Source organism: Gadus chalcogrammus, chromosome 14, assembly GCF_026213295.1.
Source record: "Gadus chalcogrammus isolate NIFS_2021 chromosome 14, NIFS_Gcha_1.0, whole genome shotgun sequence".
NCBI lineage: Eukaryota > Metazoa > Chordata > Actinopteri > Gadiformes > Gadidae > Gadus > Gadus chalcogrammus.
This window is the reverse complement of record NC_079425.1, coordinates 3,970,394-3,997,036: the sequence shown is the minus strand read 5'-3', so window position 1 is coordinate 3,997,036 and position 26,643 is coordinate 3,970,394. Positions and strand designations below refer to the sequence as shown.

General features: G+C 47.8%; 2 protein-coding genes across 2 annotated transcripts; one reads left to right on the top strand and one right to left on the bottom strand.

Annotated features, from left to right (window-relative positions):
- Positions 1–371: 371 nt before the first annotated feature.
- On the bottom strand, positions 372–25,859 carry cep89 (centrosomal protein 89). The gene is made up of 19 exons (XM_056608650.1): positions 25,683–25,859; positions 25,364–25,470; positions 24,554–24,700; positions 23,832–24,147; positions 23,634–23,697; positions 23,348–23,379; positions 23,049–23,094; positions 22,860–22,946; positions 21,434–21,537; positions 20,913–20,963; positions 20,009–20,092; positions 19,261–19,364; positions 18,323–18,438; positions 17,701–17,860; positions 17,002–17,169; positions 16,198–16,339; positions 15,604–15,693; positions 2,131–2,288; positions 372–1,084 (listed from the first exon to the last, which is right to left on the bottom strand). Exons 1-19 carry the CDS (start codon positions 25,749–25,751, stop codon positions 847–849), a joined length of 2,283 nt encoding a protein of 760 aa, XP_056464625.1. The 5' UTR covers positions 25,752–25,859; the 3' UTR covers positions 372–846.
- On the top strand, positions 8,285–9,125 carry zgc:165481 (uncharacterized protein LOC100073327 homolog). Its single transcript, XM_056608651.1, has one exon. It carries the CDS (start codon positions 8,352–8,354, stop codon positions 9,051–9,053), a length of 702 nt encoding a protein of 233 aa, XP_056464626.1. The 5' UTR covers positions 8,285–8,351; the 3' UTR covers positions 9,054–9,125.
- Positions 25,860–26,643: the final 784 nt, after the last annotated feature.

The window sequence follows — 26,643 nt, the reverse complement described above, 5'->3', positions numbered from 1 at the left end:
AACCACTTGTCTATTTTCACGATTTTCTATTGTCAAGCTTTTACAAATTAGCTCAGGGTGAAAAGAAAATTAGTACCCCTTGCAGTACTCAAAATTACCCCTAGGGGTACGCATACCCATTTGAGAACCACTGGTTAAACTTTAGAGAATACTATCAGGAGCTAAAATCATTAAAAAGGTGGCCGCAGTCACAAAGAACCACACTGAGCTGTACAGCTACCAAAGCACCAGCAGAGGGACCCCTATGGCAATAAACACACACACACACACACACACACACACACACACACACACACACACACACACACACACACACACACACACACACACACACACACACACACACACACACACACACACACACACACACACACACACACACACAGCAGTGTGGGAGTTGTAGTCCAGAACACAATATTTTATTGCAGTTACCGTCTGCAGTGTGGGAGTTGTAGTCCAGAAGACAATTTGAGTAGTTACAGACAGATTGGGAGTTGTAGTCCAGAAGACAATTTGAGAGTGGTTGCAGCCAGCAGTGTGGGAGTTGTAGTCCAGAAGACAATTTTTTGAGAGGTAACAGTCTGTGTGGGAGTTGTGGTCCAGAAGATCCTTTGAACGCAGTAACAGTCAGTGTGGGACTTGCAGTCCAGAAGACACTCTGAGAGCAGATACAGCCTGCAATTCTGGGAGCGTGCCCTAGTTCAAGATGTTTTACAAAAAAAAGCATTACTTTAAAAAAACGCATTGTCCAGACGGTAGAAAAGAGTTGATTGGTTTGTGTTTAGTGTTTTAGTGTCGCACTGTGACGAAGGACGAGGAGCGAGCTTCCCCTCTCGCCTTGGAGCCTCAGGAGTAGAAGTCCAGCCCGAGCTTCTCAATCTCATTGGCCGAGTGGTGGTGGTGGTGGGCCTTGTGGGGCGCTGATGGCTCTGCAGCCTCCGAGAACCAGTCAGGGCCGGTCCTGCCCAGGAGACCCAGGCTCTGGACGCCCCGACTGGGGCAGTTGTTCAGGAGCGTCTCCCTCATCCCCTGCTCCTCCCGGGTGGCCGCCTCCCACACCACCCCGAGCTCCGCCTCCAGATCCCTGCAGGACAAATCACAGCAGAGGTGAATAGCTCTGTATTCGTCACGCCATTCCTGGGACGGGTAAATAGATATATTTTCATAATGTTTGGGCTGCTCTGATTCACACTGTTCCTCTCTCTCTCTCTCTCTCTCTCTCTCTCTCTCTCTCTCTCTCTCTCTCTCTCTCTCTCTCTCTCGCTCTCTCTCTCTCTCTCACGCACACTGTTCGTCTCTCTCACTCTCTCTCTCTGATGCACTGTTCCTCTCTCTCTCACTATCTCTGATGCACACTATTCCCCTCTCTCTCTCTTTCTCTCTGATACACACTGTTCCTCTCTCTCTCTCTCTTTCTGTCTCTAATGCTCACTGTTCCTCTCTCTCACTCTGATGCACACTGTTCCTCTCTCACTCTCTGATGCACACTATTCCTCTCTCTCTCACTCTCTCTTTCTGTCTCTAATGCTCACTGTTCCTCTCTCTCACTCTCTGATGCACACTGTTCCTCTCTCTCCCTCTCACTCTCTGATGCACACTATTCCCCTCTCTCTCTCTTTCTCTCTGATACACACTGTTCCTCTCTCTCTCTCTCTTTCTGTCTCTAATGCTCACTGTTCCTCTCTCTCACTCTGATGCACACTGTTCCTCTCTCACTCTCTGATGCACACTATTCCTCTCTCTCTCACTCTCTCTTTCTGTCTCTAATGCTCACTGTTCCTCTCTCACTCGCTGATGCACACTGTTCCTCTCTCTCACTCTCTGATGCACACTGTTCCTCTCTCACTATCTCTATCTCTCCCTCTCCCCTCCCTCTCTGACACTGTTGCTTCCCATCCCTCCCTCCCTCCCTCTCTCTTCCATCTCTCTCTCCCCTTCTCACCCTCCTCCCACCTGCAATGTCTCCCTCCCTCCCTCTCTGACACTAGTGCTTCCATCCTTCCTCCTCCCTCCCTCCTTCTCCTCCTCCCTATCTCCCTCCCTCCCTCCCTCCCGCTCTCTCTCCCTCCCTCCCACTGGTGCTCCCCCTCCCTCCCTCCCCCCCTCCCCCCCCCCCCTCTCTCTCCGTACTGCCTGCTCTGCAGCACTGTGTCCAGGGTGCTCTGTCTGTCTCCCAGCTGCTGCTGTAGCCGGAGGATCTCTCGCTGGCTCGACGCCAACGCCGCCTCCTGGTCCCGCTGCCGCCGCTCCGCCAGCGCCTGGCCCGCCGACACACGCCCGCGGTACACCTGACGGGAGGGGGGGGGGGGGGGGGGAGGCATGGGTAAGGCCGGCATGAAGGAGAGGTGAAGCGGGAGGACGACCGGCGGGAGGAGGAGCGGGGAGGGTCTGACGTTCCCATGAAGGACTGGGAGACGACCGGAGGACAGGAGGCGAGGGAGACACGCGCTCCGGGAGCAGGTGAGGTGCCCCTGGGGGAGGGGATGGGTGCGTAGGACCCTCTGGCCATGACTCACCATGGATGAATTGATATAGAAACCTTTGGAGTTAGTATAAATGAATGTTGTTTTGTGGGCGGGTTTTAGGGGGGAAAAATTAATGCTGCCATTAATTTTTATTTTTTTTACTAACATTTGTCTGTATGTCAATCTTTTTTTATGCAATGAACCTTGGTATGGAAGCATGGTTGTTTTCCTTCGACGGTTTCCTGTCCTACCGGTTATTAAGTGTTTATTTTTTACAACATAACGAGCTTACGATGCTGAGGTAAGGTCTCTCAAACTCTCAAACTCTCAAACTCGCAACCGTCATCTAAGAGTTCAGTTTCACCCTTGTTGTCGACGAAGACACATAATCAAATAGATGTTATCGCTTTATTTCTATTAGGGTTTATTTTCCCTCCCCAGTTCTTCCCCTGAAAACAAATGACTTACGTGCCTTCATAGCAAATGACGGTGGCAGTGTTGAGTCGTAGAGAAGAGCAACTCTCAGACTCTGACTCATCCTAACCCTTATTCAAACGTAAAACAAGCGATGCTTTCCAAATCATGTCACGACCCTGGAGTCCGATCAAAATGGTCAGGCGGTATGATTATTTGAGGCTTTGGTTTAGCACTAACGAGCTATGCTAAATCCGGTCAGTTCTGTAGAGCTATGGTTAATGTAAATAGAACAGAGAGCTATGTCTTAATGGAGAACTGAACATGCAGGCCAGTATGAACCATCCCTACATCTCATACTTTAACATGTTTTTAAGCATTTACTAATTACATAATTCTTATATAATGGAGAGGACTGCTAATAAAGAAAGTTAGTTACAGGCAGTGCTTTACCTCTGGCGCTCCATAACCCAGTCAGATGGAGAGTTGATACTAGCCTTCTATCCCAACTGGCCTCCAGTGTTTGCATTATTTGCCTCCAGCCAACACTTTGACCGTATCATGATGTTGACTGAAAAAGTCACTCTGACTTTGTGGTCGTATCGGAGCCAGTGTATATGGTTGTGTATCTGTACTGTGGATTTATGTGTGTGTGTGTGTGTGTGTGTGTGTGTGTGTGTGTGTGTGTGTGTGTGTGTGTGTGTGTGTGTGTGTGTGTGTGTGTGTGTGTGTGTGTGTGTGTATCTGTACTGTGGATTTATCTGTGTGTGTGTGTGTGTGTGTGTGTGTTGTGTGTGTGTGTTGTGTGTGCGTTTGCGTGTGCGTAAGTCAGTTCGGCTTTTCCCTGGTTCCGAGAAACAAAATGATATTATCCAGGCAGCACACAAACACACACACGCACACACACACAGGTCCAGCCACACCAGGGGCATCGGCACACTCAACGCTGACATTTAGCTGCATAACATGCTGAGCGCGCACACACACACACACACACACACACACACACACACACACACACACACACACACACACACACACACACACACACACACACACACACACACACACACACACACACAATCTGCTTACAAACAGCTATATCCATAGGTGTGAGAAAGATATATATATATACATATATTTATACAACGGGTGGCATAAATCCAGCGATCTGATTGGTTCCTAACTGTATAATGAGCGTATACATAACTGCTATGACGCCCAATCATTTTGTGAAAGTTTGCATATCACTCCGCGCCTGGAAGTAGAAACGAACGAAAATTTAACAGTTGTATAAAAGCAATAGCACAGTTCACTGAAGCCTAAAAATATGGTGAATGTTGGAGAGGGTGTAAATGTTGTTACTCCGGGAGTGAGCAAGGCGATGGAGAGACTAACGAAAGCTTAGGCACACGGTGAGTGACCTGCTCCATAGGATAAATTGCCGGCGAACCGCTCTATCGGAGCCTTCTCTCGGACGGACGCTAAAGTGTGTTGCCTAGCAAACAACGTGCATTTTGAAGGCAGCCAGGAGGGACTACTTTTTTGTATTCTTTAATAAAACAGCTATTTTGACTTTCTTGTTGATTTGCATTTTTCTGAAACATTCGATAGTTTGAAATCAGATTCTAATATTTGGTGCGTGGTTGCCGTACAATTGGAGGGTTTAGGACAAAAGCGGAGATAAGAGAGGTGGGGAAAGATCCACACAGCTGGGACTCGGTCTTTCATGGAGGACAGCTTTGCCGTTTAACAGAAGAGTATATAATATATATAAGTATATAAGAGTTACACAGCATCTGACCGGACAAAGATTTAGCAATCGGCGCACTCTAAGTCTGTTTCTTTAAGAACGCTGTGCTCTCTTCACTGAAATATTTTGCCTATTTTGGGATGGCAGGGCAGTAGGTCAGTAGGAGCAGTTTGACAGATTTACCTGATCGTTTGTATTCGTCAAACAGGTAGCAGCCACCGGATAACGATGGTCTCTCTCTCTCTCTTTCTCGCTTCCTCTCTCTCTCGTATCCTAGCAACACATTTCAGAGCGCAATGCCAGTATGTCTCTGGCTCCTACTTTGTGTGGAGTTTGAAATACCTCGGAGTAACCCTTTGAAAGGGAACTGCCTCTTCCTGCACACACATTACACCAGGATCACCCTACAGCCCATAATACACTACACAACATATTACACACCACATCCATTATTGTGGCTCATTCAGCTCCAATTGAGACAAACATCAACAAATTAATTGTGAGGCATTAATTTCCCCACAGCCAGAGGAGCCCATTAAGATGATTATTACCTGGGAGGGATGCACAACGTACCCCAGAACCCAGTTTACTAGAATACCATCCCTTCAAAACAACACAGAACCAGTTGATACCGTATTGTGTTCCGCTGTACTTTACTTAGTATGAGGGTTTACTCTTCTAAAGCTCTCCATTGGCCAACGTGACCACAGGGGGGAGGGGTGTGTGTGGGGAGTGGTTGGTTAATTAATGTCTTGGACCTAATGGACTGATCCAGGGTGTGACAGAGTGAGACTGAGGACAGAGTATGAATGAGGACAGAGTGAGACTGAGGACAGAGTGAGGCTGAGGACAGAGTGAGGCTGAGGACAGAGTGAGACTGAGGACAGAGTGAGACTGAGGACAGAGTGAGACAGAGGACAGAGTGAGACTGATCACAGAGTGAGACTGATGACAGAGTGAGACTGAGGACAGAGTGAGACAGAGGACAGAGTGAGACTGATGACAGAGTGAGGCTGAGGACAGAGTGAGACTGATGACAGAGTGAGACAGAGGACAGAGTGAGACTGATCACAGAGTGAGACTGATGACAGAGTGAGACTGAGGACAGAGTTATACTGAGGACAGATTCAGGCTGATGACAGGGTGAGGCTGATGACAGAGTGAGGCTGATCGCAGAGTGAGACAGAGGACAGCGTGAGACTGAGGACAGAGTCGAGGGGTAGTTAGTGAGTAGCTGTAGGCGAGTTGTTTATTAAGCCGAAGCCTCATTTAAACTTGTTCTATAACCAGTATAAACAGAGGAGAATCGTTGACACCGCAATTAGCGTTTGATGATCATCACAAGGATAGATGCGTTTCAGTTAAATGCTGTTACGATACCGACACAGCAGATGGCCAGTTAACTGTCAGACAAAACAGTTGGCATCACAGGCCGACTGCAACTCCCAGTAGAGTGGAGGTGAACTCCCTGGAGCTTGCCTGTCTCTTGAGTCCAGGGCTCGAGACGTTTCATCCAGCTGTATGCCTTCTGCTGAGGCCTGAACCAGCAGTTATTCGCTCTGCATCAGAATACTGTAATATTCAGCCTGCTGCAGCACTCACCGCTGAAGATAGTGGAATCCTTCCGGCGAGTTCTACCGGGCCTTTTTCATCAGTCCGACATGTAAAATATGCATCAGTCAGCGTGTCGGATGGAGGCGCGACCCATCCATATTTCATGGGCGTGAACGACAGATTTGCGGCACTTTCTCCTCTGAGGGGAAAGATAAGAGATCTTTGCAGAGGGGGGAGCAGATAGTTCAGAGCCAGGCTGTACTCCATGCAGGATGAGGGGGAGGGGGGCAGCTCAGAGCCAGACTCTAACAGTAATGGTTACAGATGCTACTGTAGCATCCAAAAACGAACTATGATATGGACCACAACGGGGGTGCAAAAAACTAAACAGGCAGGTCAGTTTGGAAGGTACTCCAAGATGAGATTATACCTTTCAATTTATAAATACAGGCACTCTCAGCGGAGTAGCCTTGGATGAACCTATGTGTGCAAAGATGCAGACAAAGATGACATTTATTAATTCGAAGGCTAGAACGACAACTCTGTGTACAAAATTGTTCAGATTGAATGTTCAGTCAGATACTGGTCTGTCTGGATAACTTGGCATTCTGCTCTTTTCCAAATTGTAAATTGTATTAATAACATGAGAACAATAATCCAACTTTTGTTTTTCTTTTTGTGGTCCAATTGGAATTGTAAAGAGGCAGGGCTGGTGGTTTTAGGTGAACCTGAGGGACTTGGTTTACACTATTTATAGGTTGTTGATCACCAGACACTGCTCAACAACATTAGGATTTTTAAGCATTCAAACCGATACCGGCGGACAGTATAGAACTTCTCATTCAGCATTGGACTTCCAGAAAGGCAATCCCTGTAGTTCACTTGAGGGACAGCCCCCTATAAAACTTCAAGCAGTGAATCCGCGGTCCAACACTTCCTCGCCAATCAGGTCTCTGCCTTGTTACCAATGACTAAATGGAAGGACCCCTGGTTCTCCACGAAGACAATAGGGGTTTAGTGGAGGCATCGGAGGCATAAAGCCATGCCGACACTGGTCATACTGTTATTGTCTTGAGCTGACAGGATCATAACAAGTCTGGGCATTCCTTTGACCACAGTGTGATGGTAAAGAAGTGACCCTCCGTTAGTTAGACTGATTGGCAGCGGGGGAGCTTGTTGCCTAGCGACCGGCACAAGGATGCTTTTTTCGATTAGTTTCCCTGTTATTCCTGTATTACCGGAATTAAAAAACAAAGCTATTGAGATGATGTAAAATTACTATTAACCATGACCAACCAACACCCTCCTGATTGTACTTCAACACACACATCAATTCAGAACTATTAACAACAAGGGAAATAATATAGAACTATGAGCCATTAACTACTAACACCCTCCTGAAAGTACGTCAACATACACAATAATAAAGCACATGAGGGAAATAACATATTGTTAGGGGTAGATGCAATAGACCCCCTGAGACAGACCCTGAGGTGAACCTGCTGAGGGAGATCTCGGAGGTAGACTCTATAAGGTAGACCCCCTGAGATAGACCAACTGCGGTAGCAGCTGTGTACTGGACCCAGGAAGCTGATGGAGTCTCCTGGGCCCCGAGGAGACAACGCCCTCTGTGGGCAGGGGGGGCCCGCCCCGAGGACAAGCGTACCACTGATGTGACAGGAAGTGACAGCGTGGCAGGGTCCTCTGACAGGCAGGCAGGCCCGAACACGACAGCCCCTGGGGGGCTCCGTGTCGTAGAAGCTGTGGATACATGGCCCTTATCTGGTCACACTCACACCCTGTCTTACCAGAGGGCACACTTCTGACCTCATCTCTCCGACGTTCCTCCTGAGCGGCTGAGTCATTTAGAGTGGTCTGGTGTTCATGTTTCTTATTAGAGAATATTTTAAAGGGATCTCTTTTTAACAGAAGGGATCCGGAGCTCTGAACAAGGATGACGATGCTTCGTTTTGCAGTTTTAATTTAAAAAAAACAGCGTATCTTTCATGGTTATATTTAGTTGTTTTTAATGTTAGAGCTCTACAGCTCTAACGTTCTCTCTCTCCGTCTCTCTCTCTCCACCAGAGGAAGGCACGATGAGCGCTGCAGGCGAGGAGGTGGCTCCACCTCCTTCACCTCCTCCGCCTCTTCCTCCTCCAGACGAGATGGAGTGCAAGATCTGCTACCAGCGCTACAACCTGCAGAACCGCCGGCCCAAAGTCCTGGTCTGCCTTCACCGGGTGTGCGCCCGCTGCCTCGGCCGCATCCTGGACGCGGCCGAGGGCGGATCCCTCGCCATCTCCTGCCCCTTCTGCCGCCACGAGACCGGCGTGAGCGGCCGCCGGCTGCTGTCCGAGCTGCCGGACGACACCGACGTCGTGTGCCGCCTGTCGACGCGCGACAAGTCCTGGAGCTCCGACCTCAGCGGCGGCGAGCTGCTGCTGACCCCCGGCAGCCTCGCCGCCTCCCCGTCCTCCTCCGCCTCCAGCCCCTCGCGCCGGTCCTCCCACTGCCTGGTCATCACCGTCGTGGAGGTGCCCGGAGAGCCTCCCTCGGGGCGGGAGGCGGCGGCGGTGCCCGCGCCGCCCTCGGAGCTGAACACGGAACAGAGCCTGGACTCCCTGTCGACGGGCTCCGAGGGGCTGCCGGAACGGGACGTCCTGTTCAAGGCGTGCACCCACGTCCCTAGCGTGCTGCTGTGGCTGCTGGGCTTCTTCTACCTGAGCTCGCTGCCGCTGGGAATCTACCTGTTGGTGATCCAAAGGGTGACCCTGGGCGTGGTGTGTGTGAGCCTGGTACCCTCGAGCCTCACCGTCTGCCTGGTCTACGGCATCTGCCTTCTAGTGCCTCTGCCGGGGCGCGAGTGACCTCCAGGGGAGGGGTGAATGAGCGGTACAGGAGCCTGATGGCGGGGCCACCGGGACCCCCAGGGCGGTGAGACCCCCAGCCGGTGAGACACCGACGAGGTCCTTTAAAGAGGTCCACGGGCCAGAATTTAAGGGTTGTTGTTTTTTTCAAAAAATATGTGAATTAAAGGCATGTCAGGTGATGCGATGCGAGTGGAAACCCCGGTAGCTGATATTAAAAAGGGATTTGTGTTAAGACTCTCCCAAAGTCGAAATCTGTAAATTCTGTCTATGAAATGGTTCAACACATCATACTAACAAGCCTGTATGCCGATTGCCGACGACCTATGACTTCTGAGCATATCTATTAGTTGTAATGTGTATCTGCTTCTGCCCTCCTTACAATACAATTGGACATTTCCATTTCAAACCTATTAAACATTTTAAATAAGTCAGTGACGTACTCACTGCGGGATTAGACGGCACAGGTGCATGCATTCACCTTCAACCGTTGTTCGGTCCCCCGTGAGAAAACAGATTGCATCATGGGTGATCGATGTCCTCTGGACCGACTCAGGTGTTGTCGTGGCGACAGGTGGTGTTTATATGACGCAACGCTGCTCACATTCTGACAATGGTTTCTTTCTTGGTACCGTTCACATGAACCTCCGAAGATCACTTCTGGCGAGTCGGTCGATGTTACTTTTCCAGACAGTGATGCCTGCCTATTCCTTGCCATATGGCAGACGTACATTACTCATAAACATAGTAATGATAATACTTATCTAAGGACATGTGGCCAACAACGTGAAACAAAAGTCACTGTTCCCTCTTCAAAATACATTTGACTTTTGTGCCCGGCCGAGATCATGAGATATCTGAAGTCTGAGGAACCTGAGGCTGTAAACTAATCTATTGATGAAGAGACACTCTGTATACTAGAGGTCACCTCTTCTGTCCACCTAGCCAACTGCAAAGAGACAGATGGCAAAACAACCGACTACAATGTACAATGCTAAAGGGGTGTTTACTTTAAGGTGCTTGCACCACGCCCCAACACACACCAACACACAGCTATAGAATGCGGGCCCAGGTTGACCAAGCCTATTGAACATGTTCACCACCAATAACATCCAACCTTTAACCGCCAACAGCCGCCACCACTAGGGGGCACACTGGCCCCATGCGGGCGTTTGTGGACGCATTTTGGAGCATCAGTGAGCACTTTAACATGTCATTAATTAAGTATTTCAAAATGTTTTCAAAGCTTAATTAAGGTTCTGAGAGATTAGAGACTTAAACCCTTTCTCAATCTGCGTTCTTGTCTGTATCTGTGTCCTTGTGTAATGTCATCTTTTGCAGTCCAATTACTGTCCCAATATACAAGTTTGCATTCTGCGAAAAACACCCGTTTTTCAGCGGATGCAACGTTGGTAACTTGTGTGAACTTGGCAGCACAGATATCCCAGCATTCATTTCGTCATTCAAACTACTGCGGCGAGCAGTACCGTACCGTATAGTTTCATTATCCAAGATGCTATGGTTCTATGTTGTATATTATTACTGTTTACATTTTTAGGATCCAGCCCCAATAAAGGAGACAATAGACCTCTGGAACCAACCGCCTACGTCTCCACTCTATAATCTATGACCTAAACCACAACCAACCAATCAGAAGAGTGGGTGGTTATACTGGAACTGTCTTTGTTGTGATCGACTTAACTCCTCCTGTCTCTCTGTGTCTGTGACTCTTTACCCCTCTCCGGTCGGTCTCTGTACTGTGCTTCTGAAGAAGTGTGTGTGCAGGACTATAATAAAGACAGCACAATTTTGTTACTTTATGTTTAATTTTTTTGGGTCACCTGTTTTCCCTCCATGAACCAGAAACTAAAGACCCAGAGAGTGGCGACAGGTTGTCACATCTATTGCATACATCGTTTAGTCAATACATTAAGTTAGAATAAGTATAAGTATGTCGAGTCAGTGTACCATTGAGGGCAGTGGTAGGGGACCGGATAGGTCAAAGGTTGAGGACAATGTCGAGGTCAGGCCTGTATTGTGTAAGGCGCCAGTAGGACTGCCACAATCATGTCATCGTCTACATCAGCACCGAATTGCCATGGTTCAAGGGATGAGGTTCCTTGATTGATGATTTATGAATTATGGTTGGATATTTAGTCTGAAAATGTAAAACTAAAGCATGCGGCCTTGCAGTCTAAAGCCTCATCAGTTAAACCTATAACAATGGGGTATCATAGTCATAGTCACCATGGACACTGTGGACACATGTTGTAGGACTAGGGGTGGGAGTCTCTTGGCACCTCACAATTCGATTCCGATTATGAGGTCAACTATTAGATTCTGAAGCGATTATCGATGCAACAATTTTTTTTTATGTACATTTCCATGCGTGATTTTCAAAAATATATATATACATCTGGATTTGCTACTCAGAGTTTGCTAATCACTTCCTACTTTTGTGATGATCATTAAAGACATCAACAGAAGAATTAACTTATCTGATATTTCATAAGAGAGAAAGCTTTTGTCACAAACATGACTTCCTATGAACAATGCAATAATCAATGCAGCTTGCATTATAACACAATATGGAAGCATGCAAAAAATAGGTTTCAGTTTTATTTTCTTTCTAATCTTTCTTTTCTATGTCATTAAAGGAAAAGCTGCTCTTGAATTAGAAGGAGTTCTTGTGTCTGGCTGTGAGTTTGCGCGCATGCTATGCGTAGGCTGAATCGCAATCCTGTCAAGACAAATCAGATTGGCGAATACACACTGAAGATAAATTCAATAATTTAAAAATTACAAAAATGATCCCTTTCTGGCGAACAGAATGTTGCAGCAGGCAAAAAAAATAAATTATAATAAATAAGAATTCCGATTATTAATTTATCTGCATCGAGACAGAATCGTTCTAGCGAGAATCGCGATGCATCAAAGAATAGATTATTTTTCCCACCCCTATGTAGTACATGGGGTTCCAAAATGTCTTGTTTTTTAAACGATTTATGATGACTAAATACTCTGTAAGGTGACCGTGGGTGTCTTGAAAGGCGCCTCTAAATTAAATGTATTATTATTATTATTATGGCAGAGGGAACAGCCTATTTACGATTCTTAACACAGAGTCCTCTTAAATCCATCGTAGTAAATTATACTCACATTCATAGGCCTATGATTATCATTGAAAATATGTATTGATAACTCTTCTGATAGCAGTCGTGGCTACACGTCGATGTTCATTTGCACTGTTGTTATTGAATATAGGTTCCTATATGTGAGTGGATTTTCACAGAAAGAGTGATAGCCCACTGCTGGTTATCAAACAAACTCAAAAACTAAAGCAGCCAAAACATGGTTGCATTAAAGAATGCACCCCCACTCGTCATAATCCCCTCATCTGCAAACTGCAATTCGCTACAGTATTTTAGACCTTGATTAAAACGTGAAACTCTATTATAATTGAATCATATATGCACAGCAGATAATTTGGCTATATGAGGCGCGTCAACACAAGGTAAGCTTCTGAAGACTTATAGCAAAACACCACGGTGTGTGTTTGTGTGGATGTGTGTAGTTCTTCCTATTGTTTTTGTTATGCATGCTAAATAAAGTTAAAGAAAAACTGAACACAAAATCCCCCTCACTCTCTCCTACCTTGTTTCCATCTATTACTGGTATTCTCTGTTGCTATAGAAACAGAACATTTCAGCAAGTTGTTGATTAGGAAAGACACTAACACTAAGGCGATGGGTTCTGTTCCCCGTGTGGCACAGTGAATAATGCAAGATGCCCGCAGTGCCAGGGCTAGGAGTTATATTCCTGTGTATCTTAGCCGTGAAATTCATTGCAAGGTTGGGAGTTGAGTACCGTGTTTAGGTTGAGTAAGGTGTTCAGTAATGGCCTATGGTTAATGGCGTGAGTGGGCTGAGCAAGGCTCTTTTACAGGAGGTTGGAGATGATATTCTGCGTCAATGTCGAGTAAGTGAAAGCTACATGTACCGCACAAAACATGTACCACACGCTACATGTACCGTACACTACATGTTCCACACACAACATGTACCACACCACACACAACATGTACTCTACATGTACCGCATGCTTTTTACCACTTTACCCGGGTGCATAAGTGTGTGCGTGTATTTGCATGTGTGCAATATTAAAAATCAAACAGTGAATAGCTTATTCAGATTTCCTTGAGACCAAAGCCAGTGTTACTATCTACAGCTCACACTCTCTGCACATCAATATTTCACCATCACCAACGCCTCCAACCTCCTCTCACACAGAACCCTGGGACTGAAACCCGGGACCGGAACCCAGGACAGAACCTGGGGACAGAGACAGGCCGTGTCTCTGTGGTGACGTCGAGGTGCACGGAGACTCGTGTCGAGAACCGTGGCGCATGGGGTTTGATGTGGTGCAGCACAAACACTCGGTTTGAGAGAGATAAGCCACGAGGTGTGAAATCACTTCCCACAGAGGTAAAGGGTATTATTCCCCCTGCCTAGCAACCAGGCAGTCGGCTTGCTCAGATAGATAGGACAACTGCGATTCATAGTGTGTGTGTGTGTCTGTGTGTGTGTCTGTGTGTGTGTGTGTGTGTGTGTGTGTGTGTGTGTGTGTGTGTGTGTGTGTGTGTGTGTGTCTGTGTGTGTGTGTGTGTGTGTGTGTCTGTGTGTGTGTGTGTGTGTGTGTGTGTGTGTGTGTGTGTGTGTGTGTGACACAGATCCCGTTTTAAGCAGCGAGAAAACTTCCATTGCATCACAAAATTGAATTTCAACTTCACAGGATACGATACTGGTCTATTTTATAGCGCACACACGTAAACACACACACACACACACACACACACACACACACACACACACACACACACACACACACACACACACACACACACACACACACACACACACACACACACACACACACACACACACACGAGGAGTAGGAACAGCTGTGCTGGCTGGGTTTGTCCCCTGCTGGGTCCCAGTTGGAGGCAGATCAGGTGTTTCCAGTGAGACAGAAGGATTTGAGACTGAAGATTTAACAACCCAATACACCACTGCCTGAAAGACAGTCTATCTTTCCATTTATCCCGCCGTCTGTCCTTTCAGTTATCCATCTATCTGTCTATGTGTATTCAGCTTTCTGTCTCCATTTTTCTGCCTGGGTAAATATCTTGGAGTCGACTGAAGATTTAACAACTCTGTACTCCACAGCCTGAATGATGGTCTATCCCCCCTTCGGCCTATCCATCCATCTATATATATCTGCCTAACTCTCTTCAAGTCTTCATTTGTTCTCCTCCCTAAATGTTGCATGTGCAATGTGCATCCGTCCTTCTACCCGTCTTTCTTTCTACGCATCTGAATTTTTTGTTTGTGATCTCTCTCCCTCTCTCTCCCTCCCTCTCATTCGAATGGAACAACCTCACAAAGTGTTTTATCGACATGGATGAGTGAGCCGGGAGCATGTCAGTTAGTGGGATGGACTGGATATCACTACCGGAGTGTTTCATTACAGAGGATAGATGATAAGGAAGTCAACTCTATTTATTACCACACTGTTTCCAAACAGCAGTTAAAAGTGCTTAATATAGCTTAATAGCATAATAAAAGCTTCTGGGCTTTTTGTAATTATAGGGTATATATATTTCCCTATTTATTATAAAATATATATTTCAGTCTACACAATGAATGAAATAAATGTATGATCTTGAGTTGATGTTCTTATATAACTTATATAACTATGATATTAAGTGAGATATTCAGTTAAATGTACAGTGTGAAGCAAGCCATTGTCAGTGTTAAAGAATGACCTTAAATGTGTGAACTGAGAGGGCCAGAGTTAAATGTCCGTATCTCTGCTCACATCCCTACCACAGCCTATTTCTAATAGAATGGCATTGTGATATTTTTTGGGGTTCATCTTCGGTTGCAGCAAGAATAAACAAAACTGAATGCTGAAAAGGTTGTTTTGTAATTATCCTCTACGGAGACAAGATTGATATCCCCCGCGTCTAAATGCAGAGCGAGCCAGCATCACTCTGTCTGGAGGTCAGGGACCCAGACAGAGCGATACCCCCAGAAGGAGTCCACTCTCCATTAGTGGGACAGAACCTCCCCTGTCCAGAACCCTCTTAAAAATAGCATTTCAACTTCCGAGACAAATTGTATGCCTTTTATGATTTTTGTACAGTAAAAATCAGTTACATAACGAACCATTTAGAGCTAATGAATGGATCATTGTAAATTATTCGTTTTGGCCAAAGACTACAGTAGGCGACAATTAATTCCGGGGCAAATATAATGTGGCAAATACAGATCGTTTGCACTGCGGGTCGCACAAATGTCCAGCGATGACGCCGTCCATGACGCGAACTGTACGACCTCACAATGTATGACACCACAGACGCTACGTCCATATTGTTGTACAACCGATGGCGTGAAGGGCAGACGTTTGCAAAGGGGAGGAGCTTTGGCAGGTGCAATATTCTTGGAACGGATTCATCAGAGGAGATGAGGAGGACTTCGGTGGAGCCTACCTTAACCTTGTCGTGGAGCTTGCGGAGCCGTAGTGTTCCCTCCAGGAGCGAGCGGACGCCTCCTGCCTTCTCCTGCTCCAGGGCCGTGGCCTGGGGACAGGGGAGGAGGGGTCATACACCTAGGAGGAGTGGGAGCACTCACACCCCCGTACCAAGGGATGGAGGGACAGGACACAAGGGTACTAGACCTGTTGAGACTAGAAGGACAGGAGTGTGTGTGTGTGTGTGTGTGTGTGTGTGTGTGTGTGTGTGTGTGTGTGTGTGTGTGTGTGTGTGTGTGTGTGTGTGTGTGTGTGTGTGTGTGTGTGTGTGTGTGTGTGTGTGTGTGTGTGATACTGTTTGTGTGTGTTTGTGTGTGTGTGTGTGTGTGTGTGTGTGTGTGAGATACTGTTTGTGTGTGTGTGTGTGTGTGTGTGTGTGTGTGTGTGTGTGTGTGTGTGTGTGTGTGTGTGTGTGTGTGTGTGTGTGTGTGTGTGTGTGTGTGTGTGTGTGTGTGTGTGTGTGTGTGTTGTGAGTGCGTGTGTATGTGTGAGAGTGTGTGTAAGTGTGTGTATTTCTGTGAGTGTGTGTGTGCGCTGCACTGTCGTTGTGTACCAGCAGGGCGAGGTGGTCTCTCTCCAGGGTGCTCCTCTGGGCCAGGGTCAGCAGGTTGGCCAGCAGCAGACGAGCCTCCTCCTCCTGCCTCACACTCTCCTCCAGCTGGCCGCCCAGCACAGCCTGCCTGCTGCACGCCTTCCTGGTGGAGGGACCCCCGCACACACAGGGCAGACACTCACTTTGGGTCGACTGGTTGAGGGAGACTTGTGTGGGTACAGAGTGGGTTAGTGAAGGCCAAGGTGCGCTGTTGTAGGGGCCAAGGTGTGTCGTTGTAGGGGCCAAGGTGTGTCGTTGTAGGGGCCAAGGTGTGGCGGTGAAGGGGCCAAGGTGTGTCGTTGTAGGGGCCAAGGTGCGCTGTTGTAGGGGCCAAGGTGTGTCGTTGTAGGGGCCAAGGTGCGCTGTAGGGGCCAAGGTGTGCTGGTGTAGGGGCCAAGGTGTGTCGTTGTAGGGGCCAAGGTGCGCTGTAGGGGCCAAGGTGTGGCGGTGTAGGGGCCAAGGTGTGTCTGTGAAGGGGCCAAGGTGTGTCATTGTAGGGGCCAAGGTGCGCTGTAGGGGCCAAGGTGTGTTGGTGTAGGGGCCAAGGTCTGCTGGTGTAGGGGCCAAGGTGTGTTGGTGTAGGGGCCAAGGTGTGTCGGTGTAGGGGCTAAGGTGTGTCGGTGAAGGGGCCACGGTGTGTCGGTGTAGGGGCCAAGGTCTGCTGGTGTAGGGGCCAAGGTGTGTTGGTGTAGGGGCCAAGGTGTGTCGGTGAAGGGGCCACGGTGTGTCGGTGTAGGGGCCAGGTTGTGGGTCTTGGGGTCTGACCTGCGGGCCTGCTCAGACAGCTGCAGCTCCTGCTCCATGGTCCGGTGCTCCTGGGTCAGCGAGGAGTTCTGCGCCTGCAGTACTCTCTTCTCATCCTCCAGACCCAAAACCTTTGCGTGCATCTTCTCCACCTCCTGCTCCCGCCGTCGCTCTTCCTGCTCCAGTTGGCTGTGTACACACACACACACACAGACACGCACACACGCATTGCCTTGATGACGTTTCCATGGTGATGGTGTGATCTTTATACATAATGACAGGTTACAAGCTCAGTGCTAAACCTACGAGCTAGTCTAGCCTGAGTTTTTTTTTGGATGACTAAGGGTCTGCTAAGGTCATTCTCCACCGCCCGTGTGTATGTATATGTGTTTGTGTATGGGAATGGGAATATGTATGTTAATGCTTCTGTGTGTGTGTGTGTGTGTGTGTGTGTGTGTGTGTGTGTGTGTGTGTGTGTGTGTGTGTGTGTGTGTGTGTGTGTGTGTGTGTGTGTGTGTGTGTGTGTGTGTGTGCTTCTCTGTGTGTGTGTGTGTGTGTGTGTGTGTGTGTGTGTGTGTGTGTGTGTGTGTGTGTGTGTGTATGCTTCTTTGTCTGTGTCTGTATGTGTGTGTCTATGTGAGTGTGTGTGTGTGCGTGTGTGCTCTGCGTGCGTGCGTGCGTGCGTGCGTGCTCTGCGTGCGTGCGTGCGTGCGTGCGTACCGGTGTAGCTTCCCGGTGATGCCACAGTGCTCCTCCCTGGGGACCGCCTCCTTCATGCGGCTCCGCAGGGTCCTAAGCTCCGCCCACTCCTCCTCCATCCTCACCTGCAAGACCCGCCCCTCCTCCTCCATAAGCATCAACCTCTTGGTCAGGCGGGTCACTGGAGGGCGGAGCAAAGACACACTTTATTCAGTAGTTCATGCTTTATATCAGTCAGTGTGTAGTAACACATTCTTTATAAGTAGTATTATGTAGAAATATACAGTTAATAAATCGTTTTTAGGAATACACACGGAGTGTGTGAAGTAATGCACACTTTAACATACTTGTTCATGCTTTGTATTCTTTGGTAATTAGTAACATGTAGGTATATCTGATACATGGGATGTGAGCTGGGCCTTGTCCACCTAGCAGCCATCTTGTTTCTGAAGCCTAGCCGGAATAATACCTTCAACACTCAATACCTGTGTGCCTGTGTGCCTGAGTGTGTGTGTGTGTGTGTGTGTGTGTGTGTGTGTGTGTGTGTGTGTGTGTGTGTGTGTGTGTGTGTGTGTGTGTGTGTGTGTGTGTGTGTGTGTGTGTGTGTGTGCGTGTGTGTGTGTGTGTGTGCGTGCGTGTGTACCCTCAGTCTGGTGCTGGCTGTGGCTGGTCTGGCTCAGTTTCTGCTGGGCCTCCAGCTGGTCCAGCAGAACCTGGTTCTCCTTCAGGACCAGGGCAGCCTTTTCTTGGAGACCACGCCTTAGGGGACGAGAGCACACACAGACGCACACATACACACGTTTAAACAACACACTGTCACATTTAAATACACACATCTAAGAGAGTAACTCACACAGGTAGGCCTTTCACACGTGAACTCCGGATTCACTCGCATCTGGAGATGATCAGGAGTTTCTCAATCACACGTGAAACACACAGCAGCAGACAAGCCGCATAAGACGCGTTCACACATATCGGAGACACTCCGGAGACTTTAGGCGAGGGGTGGTGCCTGGGTAATGCGTATAGGAGTCAGGACGTGACGCACAAAGTATGCAGCAGTAGTCGCAGTGCTTGTTTACCACACCTAGAATATCGCCGGTGAGGCTACCAACTCCGTAACACTGACTCATTTTGCAGTGATGTCAATACTGCATTTATTTAAAGATGTATCCAAAATATCAACAGAAGAGGGGAAAGCAGAATGAAGTTGGAACGCAAAATAGAGGCAAGAGCAGAAAAGTACGTAGCAGCTACAATCCGTGCTCCCGGATTCACGCCAGTCGCCTTATAGAAACGTAACCATCGCTCCCACTCGCTCGTTGTTAAGTCTCTGCCAGGGAGGATAATCTCTGGAGGGGAGGATTCTGACATTTTCTTTCTCACAAACTGTCCCATCGGGTATTATCAAGAGAACGTCTAATTTACGGTGCATGTGTGAAAGGCCTAAGACACACACACACACACACACACACACACACACACACACACACACACACACACACACACACACACACACACACACACACACACACACACACACACACACACACACACACACACACACACACTCACTCTCACCAGTCCTGCTGAGAAACCCCCTTTGAGGTGACCAGTCGGTCATGCAGAGTCTGGTTCTCTGTGACCACTTCCTTGACGCGAACCCGCAACGCCGTCACTTCCTCCTGCAACAGGAAGACAACAGGAAGGCAGAATGAATACAAGTGGAAGCTCATAGCAGGACTTTCAGGTGAGGGTTGGCTACCTGTAGACTAGAGTAACCTTTACCAGATCAAACTAGAATTTTACGAATAGACCAGGACCTCCAGGTGATGACTGGTGACCTCTAGGGTTAACCATTATGGACCTCCTGGCTGTTATTATGGAACTGAGATCACTGTGATTTTAATCTTGATAGCCTCTGTGTCCAGAGGTACTAGTGCTTTGAAAATACATACAAAAGATCCCCAGTGTTGCTGTTAGCAGGGATTTTGTTTCTTGTAGCAGAGGTCTTCGTAAGAAAAATACTTACAGTATTTACAGTACTTACAGCAACAAACCCATGTCATAACACTATTCGTGTGAATGGACAGTTTTATGGCAGCTGAAACATTGAGTGATCTCATTGGCTATTCGTTTTTTTTCTACCAAGACGTCCTTCGTTACCAAAACTTTGATCTTGTATGCAGTTATATTATTAACTGGACACACACACACACACACACACACACACACACACACACACACACACACACACACACACACACACACACACACACACACACACACACACACACACACACACACACACACGCACACACACACACACCTTAACAGCCTGCAGGAGTGCGTCTTTCTCTGCCATCCTGTCTTCGTAGGCCAATAGCAGAGGAGAAAGATACTTCATGTCCGACTGGAAGAAAACAACACAATTATTACTTCCCTTGTTACTCTCTAAGGATGTACATCACCGTGTGCACTCATCCGTGAGTGGGCTAAAACGTGCGAGAGTACCACTACGCGTGACTTCCGTTGATCTGATGCAACATGCATCTGAGGGCGTGAATCAGGAATGTATTTTCAGTCTCCTTGGTGGGAATGGAATTTTCAGTTAATCTCTCGCTTGTGAGTTCTCATCTTGGACGGATAGGTGCTTGCGTCCTTTGTCCTCAGGTCGTTTTATGCACATCTAGGGGGTACCATACTACCAACTACATCAATTCTACTACTACAAGGATATTAGGGATGCACCGAAATGAAAATTCTTGGCTGAAACCGAAACCGAATATACTGAAACAGTTGGCCGAAAGCCGAAACCGAATACCGAATGTGGCTTTTGCTGTTTTTCCTTCATTTTGCTTTAATTTTTCACCATTGCATAAATCAAACAATTACATTTCCTTTATAAACTTTTTCGTCTTGCTTTTCAATAAAAAAAACAATTACAAATTTAATACAAAATATTTATTTAATACTGAACGTTTTCTAACATTCCAGCAGACCTTATAGCAAGAATTTAAGAACAATGTACCTTTAAATAAATGAGTAAAACATTTTTATTTATTTTTATTTTTTATAAATAAAGAATGTTCGGTGTATTTTTTTCGGCCTTTTTACTCCTTCGGCCGAAACCGAAATTTCGGTGGGCGAATATTCGGTGCATCCCTAAAGGATATACTACTAACAGACTGAGAGACAGACAGACAGGCACTCAAATAGACAGACAGACTGACCAGCCATGGTTGAGGCGAGCTTGTCGTCGGTAAACCGTCGGTCCTGGAGCCCTGCGGTCAGAAAACAACCTTTCATGAGGGTGTGTGTTTGATTAGTGTTAGTTTTAGTGTGTGTTCATGTGTGTTAGTATGTGTATGTCATTATATGTGTGTGTTAGTATGTGTGTGTTAGTATGTGAGTATGTGTGTATATGTACTGTATGTATGTATGTATGTATTTATGTATGTGTGTGTTTGTGTGTGATATATGTGTGTGTGCATGTGTGTGCGTGCGTGCGTGTGTGTTGTTATATGTGTGTGTGTGTGTGTGTGTGTGTGTGTGTGTGTGTTTATATATGTGTGTGTGTGCGTGCATGCGTGTGTGTTCTTATGTGTGTGTGTGTGTGTGTTGTTATATCTGTGTGCGTGCGTGCGTGCGTGCGTGCGTGCGTGCGTGCGTGCGTGCGTGCGTGCGTGTGTGTGTGCGCGCGCGCGCGTGTGCGTGTGCGTGTGTGTGTGTGTGTGTGTGCGTGCGTGCGTACCTGCTGCTGGCCCAGAGGTCTGGTCTGGGCCTGGTAGCGGCTGAGCTCCACGCTGAGTCGATGGACGGTCAGTTTGAGGTTCTGAACCTGTTCCTCCAGGACGCCTGGAGACCAGACTGGGGTTAGACCAGACTGGGGTTAGACCAGACTGGGGTTAGACCAGACTGGGGTTAGACCAGACTGGGGTTAGACCAGACGGGGGTGAGACCAGACGGGGGTGAGACCAGACCACAGACCACAGCCCAGCAGACTAGACCACACTAGGATCAAACCAGCAGTCTAAAACATGACAGGTTAGTGGTAAAACTCGGCAGGATAGTAAACAAGGAGTCGAGTCCTTCTGCTGGAGACTGAGACACTCCGAGGGATGCGTCAGCCTGACCGTTTCATTCTATCATCCCATATTTAATCACAGCTTCAATAAAATATCCCAGATAGACACAGATGGACACATGGGTAGTTCTCTTCTGAATGGTAGCAGATGTGATTACTTCACAGGAAGAGAGGAATCAGATCGATAAACACGCCCATTTCCTTCCAAATTAAGCTATTTATGCTGTCATCTCAGTGTCTTTGTGCCTTAATTGCCACATATTTAAAAAATGGTTAATGTTATTATTAATCAATTGATGGTCCATAGTAACCACACCCCTCTCTCTCTCTCTCTCTCTCTCTCTCTCTCTCTCTCTCTCTCTCTCTCTCTCTCTCTCTCTCTCTCTCTCTCTCTCTCTCTCTCCCTCTCTCCCTCTCTCCCTCCCTCCCTCCCTCTCATACCTGTGGGTGCCGTTGGGCTGGGGGCCGTTGGGCTGGGGGCCGCGGGGCTGGGGGCCGCGGGGCTGGGCGTGCCCCCCCGGCTGAGCCTGGCCTGCAGGTCCTGGATGGCGTCCTTCCCCCGGAGCAGCTCCCTGCCCTGCTGGCTGAGGGTCTGCTGCAGCTGCCTGCGCTCTGAGGCCAGAGCCGCGTTCTGCAGCGTGAGAGACAAGACCGCCTGCTGCTGCCCCTCCAGGACCCCCCGGAGGCCCTCGCTGGGCTCTGGGTCGGCACGGCCACACACACACGCACGCGCGCACACACACACGCACACACACGCGCACACGCACACACACACACGCACACATACACACGTGCACACACACACACACACGTGCGCACACACACACATGCAAAACACACAACGCAGAGACACACAAACACAAGACAACCCCGCAAAGACACACTTACGCAGAAGCGCACACAAACAAACACATACCCCGGCACAATACGACAAACACAAGCAAACACACAAACCATGCAAACACACAAACCAGGTAAACACACACACACACACAGAAGGATGTAGAAAGGTTTGAGAGACTACACTACGGGGAAGAGCAAACAACATGGGGTGTGTTCAGAACCGAGCTGGGCAGAGGAGCGGCTCTCCTACCAGAACTCTTCCGGGGCGGCGGCGTGTTCCTTTTGGAAGAACCGCGCCCCGCTTTTGGAGACGGGCTGCTGGTTTCCACGGTAACGTCTAGAGGAGGAACGCAACCGATGCATTAGTGTCCGCTTGGCTGGTTACACGTCAGAGAGCATTAGGCAAGTAGCGGTACGCCAGAGAGATGACACTCTATACCTTGTGCAGGATTACTTCTGTCGGACTGGAACTTCTGCTGTGTCAGCTGGGACAATGGGAGAGAGAGAGAGAGAGAGAGAGAGAGAGAGAGAGAGAGAGAGAGAGAGAGAGAGAGAGAGAGAGAGAGAGAGAGAGAGAGAGAGAGAGAGAGAGAGAGAGAGAGAGAGAGAGAGAGAGAGAGAGAGAGAGAGAGAGAATGCAGTATTGTGTCATGTTTGAATAAAGGAAATTCAACTCCACTCAGGATCGCAAATTACCTAAAGTACATTTGCATTGAGTTAGAAGAACTAGACTCTTACCTGCTTAACCGGCTTCTCTCCCCTGACACGCACTGAAAAAACACACAAGCAGTGTTACTGCAGAACTCAATACAGTGTTACTGCAGAACACAGTACAGAGATACTGGCTATGCAAGATGTGCTCATCATCTAATACTTTGTATAAGTGTTTGTATAAGTGTCTAAGGAGGAGATAGAGAGAGAGAGAGAGAGAATTCAGTATTGTGTCATGTTTGAATAAAGGATATGGTTTGTGGTGAAATGGTGGTCAGTGTGCACCGTTAGTTCTTGTGATGCGTGAACTCACGGGCGTACGGATCAGATTCCTGTGGGAACTCTTTGTCTGAATTTACTTCTTCCTGAAAAATACGCTACAAAGCAGACACACACGCACACACACAGTTAATTATATATCTACTACTATTGCTATCTACTAGGATTGCTATAATACAGAAATCCTAATCAGAGTGAAGACAATAGGAGTGAGGAAAGAAGAACAGACAACCTTAGGTTTAACCGGCAGGGTGTAGACGGGCTCTGTGATTGGCTGCCCGTCCTGTGTGCCAACACAAACAGGACGGTCGGTCCGTCTGTCTAGACAGACAGGCAGGCTGGCCTGTCCGTCTAGTGTTTGGTAGATGTGATGCTCTTCGTCTGACAGTTCCTCCGGCTCCTCCCTCTCCTCCTCGCCCTCCTCCTCCTCGTCCTCCTCCTTGTCCTCCTCCTCTTCCTCATACTGTAGCTCCTCCTCCTCTTCGTCGTCAGAGCTCCCAGGGGAGGGCAGTCGAGGCCTCCTGTCGTGGTCCCCTGACCATCTGTCCCTGAGCAAGGCATGAAACCCAGAGACCAGATCAGAAATCCCCATGGTTCCTGGTCAGGAACATTCCTCCTAGGACACTTATTTCACGTGCATGGCTTGAACATGTCATGTGACCAGTAAAAAGGTAATGTTGCTACATAATGTATATTATGTAAGCTATGTAACAGTAACATAGCTTCATGGTTTAGGTTTTGGAACCCATATATCACAGTTGTTTCTGCTTTACGGCGAAAGAAGTTTAGTGGTAAATTAGTGCTGCAGGACTTGCAATGACTTCATTTAAAGCTTCAGAACAAACCACAAACACAATATGTGTACATTCTGATTGCATTAAAGAGATGATAGTGAGTGAGTGAGTGAGTGAGTGAGTGAGTGAGTGAGTGAGTGTGCGTGCTTGCGTCTGTTACCTTGAATAGGGTGCAGCGCCCTCCTGTGGCAGACCGGAGAAGGACAGGGAGCGGCCGGCGGCGGAGAGCGTGCGGGGCCCAGCAGGAGGGATGGCGAACGTCCTCCCGGTCAGAGAGGAAGACAAGATGGCCGCCGCTAGAGCGGACCTGGAGGAGCAGGAAGGAAGACTCTGATGAAGAATCCTCAGTACAGAGACCATACACACACAACCACAACAAGGCCAAGGAAGGGCTCACTCCTAACTACCTATCTGGGTTAGACTGGGTAGAAGGTCAACACCTAAATAAGGTGTATGTATTTAAACAACCGTCTGTGGTCTTTGTACAGGAGTTTCCTTGCAGCCAGACTATTTTTCACATTAAAGGTCCCCTGATATGCAAACAGGTGTCATGATGTCATAAGAGACAGATTTTTTTAAAGCAGCTTGTAACGGCTACACCCCAACACACCACACCTGGTGGCATGTCATGGGACCTTTAAAGCACATAGATGAGCAGAGGACGGGAGACACGGGATGCTAGGAGGGAACCACGGTCTCTGAGAGGCGCTGGGTGTGGAGGACCCCAGGCGAGGAGGGTGATTGAGTGACTGAGTGAATGAGTGAATGTGTGACTGACTGAATGAGTGTGTTTCTGTGTGTGTGTGTGTGTGTGTGTGTGTGTGTGTGTGTGTGTGTGTGTGTGTGTGTGTGTGTGTGTGTGTGTGTGTGTGTGTGTGTGTGTGAGTGAGTGAGTGAGTGAGTGAGTGAGTGAGTGAGTGAGTGAGTGAGTGAGTGAGTGAGTGAGTGAGTGTGTGTGTGTGTGTGGTACCTTGGTCTTTCAGGAGAGGGGGCGGGGCTGCGGGGAGGAGGGGTACGAGGAACAGCTGGTTTGGGAGCGATCGAGGCAGAGGGAACCAAACCGGGAGCGATGTGCTTCTAAACACAGAGAGAGAGAGAGAGAGAGAGAGAGAGAGAGAGAGAGAGAGAGAGAGAGAGAGAGAGAGAGAGAGAGAGAGAGAGAGAGAGAGAGAACGTTTCAACATCAAACTCGTACACCCATTAGCACAATATAACTGATATTATCTAGGCACGGATTCTCAATAAATACAATCAATCACAACAGTAAAGAATAACCAAAACTAACTCACAAAGTCCTTGTCCCGCCTTCTGAAGCTGAACTTGGACATGGAGGAAAACAGAGAACTAGGAGAAGCCATTTTAGTGCATTTAGTCAACAATAAGTTGCGAGCCGAACTAAACTAGTGGTTAAGGAGGGAAGACGGAGCTAGGAAGCGAGGACCGTCGGTATCCAGACGCTCCCCTGCTGCATGTCACCTACCAACAACAACTGCGCTGATTGGCTGACGGTTACAGTGGCAGCCACTCACAGCCTGGCTTTGATTGTCCTAGCAACGCCGAGCAGTTGTCTGATACCTATAAGTACATAAAGTTCGCCGCCAGGGGGCGCTGCCGCTCCGTTGGCCAATATATGAAGATATATAAATACGAATATGAATGGCTGTTACGTCCACTAATACCTCCCACCCAGAGCCATTTAGAGAAATAAATATCTATCAATAGATAGAGCTCTTAACATCTCTGGTCCCACTTACTGCGTTTTGCTTCTTATTAAAAATAATGGACTAACATTTTGTTTATTATGGGGCTGTTCCATTTATGACCTTTAGGTATGCCAATGAGTAAAGTAACAAAGGAACATAAGATTAAATTAATTCTACTTTATTTATCCCAGAAGGGGAAAAACAATTTGATTGAAACAACAAATGATCTGTCTGTGTATGGTGTCAAACATTCCGCTAAGAAGTAGAAGGAATGAACATCAACTGAAACTGTGCTTCACCTGGAGTGACTTCTCTATGAAATATTTCCATTATCAGCTCTCAGAGCTTAAGTGGCCCAGTCACATGACCTCCAGTCACAAAGAAGAATACACTGGATCCTGTTTGGTCAGTGATTATGTCATTCTCTCTGTCCCTTATTTTTCTCTTTCTCTTCCTTGATTTCCTTATTTTTTCTCTGCCGATTTTTCCCCTTCTTTCTTAACCTCTTAATTCCCGCCATTCTCTCATTCTTCCTTTCCTTTCATAG

What these genes read in the sequence shown, in the direction of transcription:
- zgc:165481 (XM_056608651.1), top strand. Translation starts at nt 8,352, where the DNA reads ATGGAGTGCAAGATCTGCTACCAGCGCTACAACCTGCAGAACCGCCGG.
- cep89 (XM_056608650.1), bottom strand. Translation starts at nt 25,751, where the DNA reads ATGGCTTCTCCTAGTTCTCTGTTTTCCTCCATGTCCAAGTTCAGCTTC. An exon ending in GACCTCTGGGCCAGCAGCAG is followed by an intron (nt 20,964 to 21,433) that starts GTACGCACGCAC and finishes TTCTGACCGCAG; the next exon opens with GGCTCCAGGACCGACGGTTT. An exon ending in GCTCGCCTCAACCATGGCTG is followed by an intron (nt 20,093 to 20,912) that starts GTCAGTCTGTCT and finishes GTTTTCTTCCAG; the next exon opens with TCGGACATGAAGTATCTTTC.